The sequence below is a fragment of the Myotis yumanensis genome, unplaced genomic scaffold (genome assembly GCF_028538775.1).
Source record: "Myotis yumanensis isolate MYYU_CA2020_CCGP unplaced genomic scaffold, mMyoYum1.0.hap1 SCAF_20, whole genome shotgun sequence".
Lineage (NCBI taxonomy): Eukaryota > Metazoa > Chordata > Mammalia > Chiroptera > Vespertilionidae > Myotis > Myotis yumanensis.
The window spans coordinates 11,652,353-11,658,655 of record NW_027223771.1 but is presented as its reverse complement, the minus strand read 5'-3'; the positions used below and the strand labels follow the sequence as shown (position 1 = coordinate 11,658,655).

Genomic DNA, 6,303 nt, shown 5'->3' with positions numbered 1-6,303 from the left:
AGCTCGGCTCAAATGCAGCGGCTCCCGGTTCCCAGCTAAGAGGTGGCCCTGCTCGGCGGTTCCTGGCCCCGGGCAGCCAGACGCTCGCGGGCGGCGAGCCCTCCGGAGTCCCGCGGCCCCTGTGCCGGGCGCTGCGCCCGGAGGGGCGCTGGTCTCCGGCTTCGCTCACGCCTGGCCCCGAGCGCGGACGGAGCCAGCGGTTCCGGGCAAGCGTCCTGTGGTCGCGGGGCTGCCTGAGCGGAGCCGGCGCCCGGGCGGAGGGGGCCCGCGGGGGCCGGAGGCCGGGGGGGCCGGGGGCGGCATCCCCACTCCGGCTCCGACGGAGGCGGGGCGCCCGGCTGGCTCGCGCGGCCGCCCGCCTCTCCCCAGCGCACCCGCCGGCGGCGATCCGGCTCTGGCACCGCGCCTGGCGGCCGGCCCGGCGAGGAGTGGCTTCCAGGAAGCGGGCGGAGGCGCGATCCAGCCGCGTCTGCGGGCGCCCGGCCGGGCCCCTCCGGTCCCTTCCCGCCGCCGACCCCGCGGGGCGCGCCGTGCACTTGCCGGCGGTGCAGGTGGCCGCGCGCGCCCGGCGCCCCGCGCCCTGGGTCCCCGCCAGCGCCGCGCCGCGCGCCCCGAGGGGCGGGGAGGCGGGGCGGCCCGTCGCGGCCCCAGTTCGCTTCCCGGCGGCGGCGCGGCGGCTGGAGGCCGGCGTCGGGGAAGGTCCGCCCCGGGCGTCCGGGTGTCCGCGGGGCCGCCCGCCGCCCGTCCGCCAGCGCGTGTCTCGCCCGCGCCGTCCAGGCTGCCCGGTTCCGGACGCATCCGCGGCGCCAGGTGGGTGCTGGGCGCGGGGGGCCGGGGGGGCTCCCCCAGCGGGTAAGACCGGGCGGGTCTCTCAGAGGTTGGGGACACTTTAGGACAATTTTGGACAATTCAAACTTTTAAAATAAATATTGATGTTAGGCCCGCCCCCCACCCCCCAAAAAAAAACCTCCTTGGGTCTGGAGGATGCGGGAAGGGACGTTCCCGGCTCTGAGGGGCCTCTGGAGTGTTTTGGGGGGATTTTCAGCTTTGGGGGGTCCAGGTAAAGCGGGCGGGAGGCAGCTGGGAGGTCCCGCAGGTTGGCCACGCGGGTCGCGAGCGCCTAAAGGGCGGAGGTGGGGCGGGGGGGTAGGCGACGTGCCCGGCGGCGCAGAAGGTGGGCGCGGGGAGCGGAGGCCGTGCGCCCCGGACGGAGGGGCCATCGAGCCGGCGAGGGGCGCGAGGACCCCGGCCTGGCCCCCTCCCTGCAGCCGGGAGCCGCCGCCCCGGGTCGGAAGCGGCAGCACATTTGCGGATCGCATTAGGCCGGGCCCGTAATGCTTTCTCCAGATGGAGCCGAGCCACCCGCCCGCCCCCGGACACCGGCCGGGCCAAGGCGAGGCGAGGTGGCTGCGGCTTTTCCAGCCTCCGCTCGGGCAGGGCCGCTGCCGCTGGGATCGCCCGCTCGGGAGGCTCTGCAGTAACCCCAGGCGCCCTCCGGGGGGCGCAGGGCCCCGCCCGCTCGCCCTCCCTGCAGGGGGAGTCTCGGCTGCTTCCCTGGCCGCAGCCTGGGGCTCCCTGTCGCCGGGTGGGGAAGTCTGGGGCCTTCGAAGACGTGCATTCCAGCCCTGGAGTAGCCACTCTCTTGCTGTGCAGCCTTAGGGAGGTCCCTCGCCCTCTCTGGGCTGGCTTCCTGGGCCTAAGACGCATTTTTGGGGGGGAATCCTCACTCGAGGATATTTTTCCATTGATTTTTAGGGAGAGTGGAAGGGAGAGGGAAAGACAGAGAGAAGCACTGATGTGAGAGAGACATTGATGGGTCGCCTCCTGCAGGACCCCGGCTGGGGAGGAGCCTGCAGCTGAGGTACGTGCCCTTGACCGGAATCGAACCCGGGACCCTTTGGCCCACAGGCCGAGGCTCTATCCGCTGAGCCACACCGGCCAGGGCTGCCTGAGACTCCTTTTTGCCCGAAGCAGCAGGAGCTGGCAGGTGGCCTCACCCTTGGCTGCATGTCGGCTTCCTGAGTCGGTTGCCAGTGGCCACACCCGCTGCTGACGGCCGAGCTGGAAAGAGGCTTCTGGAAGGCAGCGGGCGTGGGCTGCACACGGAGTCGGGCCCAGCTGCCCCCCCTGGCGAGATGAGGTCGCATCCTAGAGAGATCCTGGCGAGTGTGGCTCAGTGGGTAGAGCGTCGGCCTGCAGACTGAGGGCTCCCGGGTTGGATTCCTGGTCAGGGCCCATGCCTGGGTGGCGGTGGGCCCAGTGTGGGGTGGGCAAGAGACAGCCGGTACCCATGATTCCCTCTCATGATTGATGTTTCTCTCTCCTACTCCCTTCCTCTCTGAAATCAGTACAAATCCTATATAATAAAAGGCTAATATGCAAATCAACTGAATGGTGGAACAACCGGTCGCTATGACACACACTGACCACCAGGGGGCAGACGCTCAACGCAGGAGCTGCCCCCTGGTGGTCAGTGCGCTCCCACAGCGGGAGCACGGCTCAGCCAGAAGCCCTGAGCCGGACTCATGGCTGGTGAGCACAGCAGTGGTGGTAGGAGCCTCTCCTGCCTCTGGGCAGTGCTAAGGTTGCCCAACTTCCAGCTGAACCACCAGGTGGACATCCCCCGAGGGCTCCCGACTGGGAGAGGGCATGAGGGACCCCCCCCACCCCCAGTGCACAAGTTTCAAGCACCAGGCTTCTCATCCTATATAATAAAAGACTAATATGCAAATTGACCGAATGTTGGAATGAGTGGTCGCTATGACTCACACTGGCCACCAGGGGGCAGACGCTCAAGGCAGGAGCTTCCCCCTGGTGGTCAGTGTGCTCCCACAGGGGGAGCTCTGCTCAGCCAGAAGCAGGGCTCACGGTGAGGACAGCAGTGGTGGTGGGAGCCTCTCCCACCTCTGCTGCAGGTGGGCGGTAAGGAGCGGGGGTCCCGGACTGAGAGAGGGCGTAGGCCAGGCTGAGGGACCCTCCCCGCAGTGCACGAAATTTCGTGCACCGGGCCTCTAGTATATTATAAATAAGTAAATAAAACAGAACTTCCGAGCCATAAAAAAGAGAGAGAGAGAGGGAGGGAGAGAGAGAGAGAGAGAGAAAGCCCCAGGCAGCCCCTACCCCTGTGGTAGGCAGCCCCATCCTCGACCAACACAGACCTCACCAGTCTCCCTCTGGTCGGTCTATTACGTCGTGGGGGCAGGACCGGGGCCAGAACCCGTTGGACACCGACCATTTCCTCTTCCGTAGGCTCCACCTGAGACCCCCCGGGACGCCGGCCCCCATGGCTTCCTGGACGAGCCGCTGGTGGCTGCTGGTGTGGACGGTCTTCAGGCACTGGGCGCTCCTGCAGGTACCGGGAGGGGAGAGGAAAGGGGGGGGCCTCCGTTTCTGTAGGAGCATCCTCCTCCGTCAGCTCAGATGGGCTGTGATTTGTGTGTGAGAGTGTTATCAATAATTCTTTATTGTTGAAAGTGTTCCAGATGTCCCCTTTCCCCCCACTGACCCTCTCCAGCACCCCCACCCTCACCCCGGCCTTCAGCACTCCTCCGTCTGTGGTATGTATGTATGCAGGGGCCATGCATACACACATACATGGTCTTTGGTTGATCCCCTCGCACCCACCACCCTCCCCCGCCTGATCTGTGCTTCCGTGTCTACGATGCATCCGTTACTAATACCCCAAAGAGAAGGTTCCATTCTCTCACCTCCAGCGAACGGGATTTCGGGGTGACGTGCCTGTAGGCGTCACCCACATCTCTGGGGGCCCCTCTGAGGCCGGAGCCGGGGCCTCGGTACCTCTGTGGGTCCCACGTGCCAGTGGTGACGTGGGGCTGTGGTGGAGTCAGGGTCTGCATGTGCCCGGTAGAGGCTGGGCGGAGAGAGGCCCGGATACCGGGAATGGGCAGAGCTCAGGGCCCGGGGCCTCAGCTCGGCCCCTCAGTCCGTGTGCTGAGTGTACGTTGGTCCGCACATACCAAGCTGTTTTGCAGTCTTTTCTTTATTTTTTAAAAAACCATTGCTAGGCCAAGATGTATTGTTAGCTGTCTCTTTTAAAATATATTTTTACTGGTTTCAGGGAGAAAGGGAGAGGGAAAGAGAGAGAGAAACATCCATGTTGAGAGAGAATCATGGATCGGCTGCCTCCTGCACGCCCCCTACTGGGGATAGACCCTGCAACCCGGGCAGGGGCCCTGACCGGAAATCGAACCCAGGACCCTTCGGTCCGCAGGCCGATACTCTATCCACTGAGCCACACTGGCCAGGCCTGCAGTCTTTCCTTTAGACTCCTGTCTTTCCCGCTGGTCTGGGAGGACCCAGCTCACCTCTCGCATCCTCCTTCGCCGACAGGGCCAGCTCACGGGCGTGACACGAGCATTGCCTGCGAGACAGTAGGGAGTGGTGGGGACAGTGGCCCAGGGGCTGGCGCAGGCTTCACCCAAGCAGAGCCCCCTCTGCTCCCCTCCAGCGGCTCCTCGCCCAGTGGGGGCACAGGCCCATGACGGCCAGGTTTCCCCATTTCCCCAGGCGGCTGGGCCAGCCGGATGTCCTGTGAAATCCCCCAGTTTGTAAAGCATTGAGAGTCAGACAGCTGTGCTTGTGGCCGAGCGAGGGTCCAGATGTTTTAGTCTCAGATCTGAAGGTACAGAACACACACCGCGTAGTCAGTGTCGTGTCCTGAGGGCTGCTGCGAGCCCACACGTGTCCTGTGTGAATGGAACAGGCTATCCCACACGTGTCCTGTGTGAATGGGACAGGCTAGCCCACACGTGTCCTGTGTGAATGAAACAGGCTATCCCACACGTGTCCTGTGTGAATGGGACAGGCTAGCCCACACGTGTCCTGTGTGAATGGGACAGGCTAGCCCACACGTGTCCTGTGTGAATAGAACAGGCTAGCCCACACGTGTCCTGTGTGAATGGAACAGGCTAGCCCACACGTGTCCTGTGTGAATAGAACAGGCTAGCCCACACGTGTCCTGTGTGAATGGAACAGGCTAGCCCACACGTGTCCTGTGTGAATGGAACAGGCTAGCCCACACGTGTCCTGTGTGAATGGAACAGGCTAGCCCACACGTGTCCTGTGTGAATGGAACAGGCTAGCCCACACGTGTCCTGTGTGAATAGAACAGGCTAGCCCACACGTGTCCTGTGTGAATGGAACAGGCTAGCCCATATGTGTCCTGTGTGAATAGAACAGGCTGGCCCACACGTGTCATGTGTGAATAGAACAGGCTAACCCACACGTGTCATGTGTGAATGGGACAAGCTAGCCCATACGTGCCCTGTGTGAATGAAACAGGCTAGTCCATACGTGTCCTGTGTGGATGGAACAGGCTAGCCCACACATGTCCTGTGTGAATGGAACAGGCTATCCCATATGTGTCCTGTGTGAATGGAACAGGCTGGCCCACACGTGTCCTGTGTGAATAGAACAGGCTAGCCCACACGTGTCCTGTGTGAATAGAACAGGCTAGCCCACACGTGTCCTGTGTGAATGGAACAGGCTAGCCCACACGTGTCCTGTGTGAATAGAACAGGCTGGCCCACACGTGTCCTGTGTGAATGGAACAGGCTAGCCCATACGTGCCCTGTGTGAATGGAACAGGCCAGCCCACACGTGTCCTGTGTGAATGGAACAGACTGGCCCACACGTGTCCTGTGTGAATGAAACAGGCTAGCCCACACGTGTCCTGTGTGAATGGAACAGGCTGGCCCACACGTGTCCTGTGTGAATGGAACAGGCTAGCCCACACGTGTCCTGTGTGAATGGAACAGGCTGGCCCACACGTGTCCTGTGTGAATGGAACAGGCTAGCCCACACGTGTCCTGTGTGAATGGAACAGGCCAGCCCATACGTGTCCTGTGTGAATGGAACAGGGTAGTCCACACGTATCTTGTATGAATTGGAACCAGGAAGCCACCTGCGTTTGATGTAATTTTCGGGCACGTGGCTCAGTGGCCTGCGTACCCTCAGTGTCTAGCAAGGGGCCTGGCACGTAGTAGGAGGTTTAACGTCCATGAAGGGAGCATGCGCGCACGAACAGAGATGCCCGGGTGCATTAATCACACCTCTCTGCCTCTTTCCGCTCCAATCTGTGATTCCTGTGACTCGTGAGCTGCTTAGCGACGTCCATGCTTTCTGTCCTCGTCCCTTCTGGTCCGTGCTTCTCCATGATCCTATGTCAATAGATATCTTCTGGCCCAGCTGGTGTGGCTCAGGGGTTGGGCATCGACCTATGAACCAGGAGGTCACGGTTTGATTCCTGGTCAGGGCACAGGCCCGGGTTGCAGGCTTTCACCC

The 6,303-nt window shown here is 62.8% G+C and overlaps 1 protein-coding gene across 1 annotated transcript in view; it reads left to right on the top strand.

Moving 5' to 3' along the window:
• Positions 1-735: 735 nt before the first annotated feature.
• ADAMTSL3 (ADAMTS like 3) overlaps positions 736-6,303 on the top strand; it is a 135,808-nt gene continuing 130,240 nt past the window's right edge. The window contains exons 1-2 of the mRNA XM_070400445.1: positions 736-810; positions 3,250-3,352. Of these exons, the coding sequence (XP_070256546.1) occupies positions 3,284-3,352 (69 nt within the window). The 5' untranslated portion in view covers positions 736-810; positions 3,250-3,283. The remainder of the gene's footprint in view (positions 811-3,249; positions 3,353-6,303) is intronic.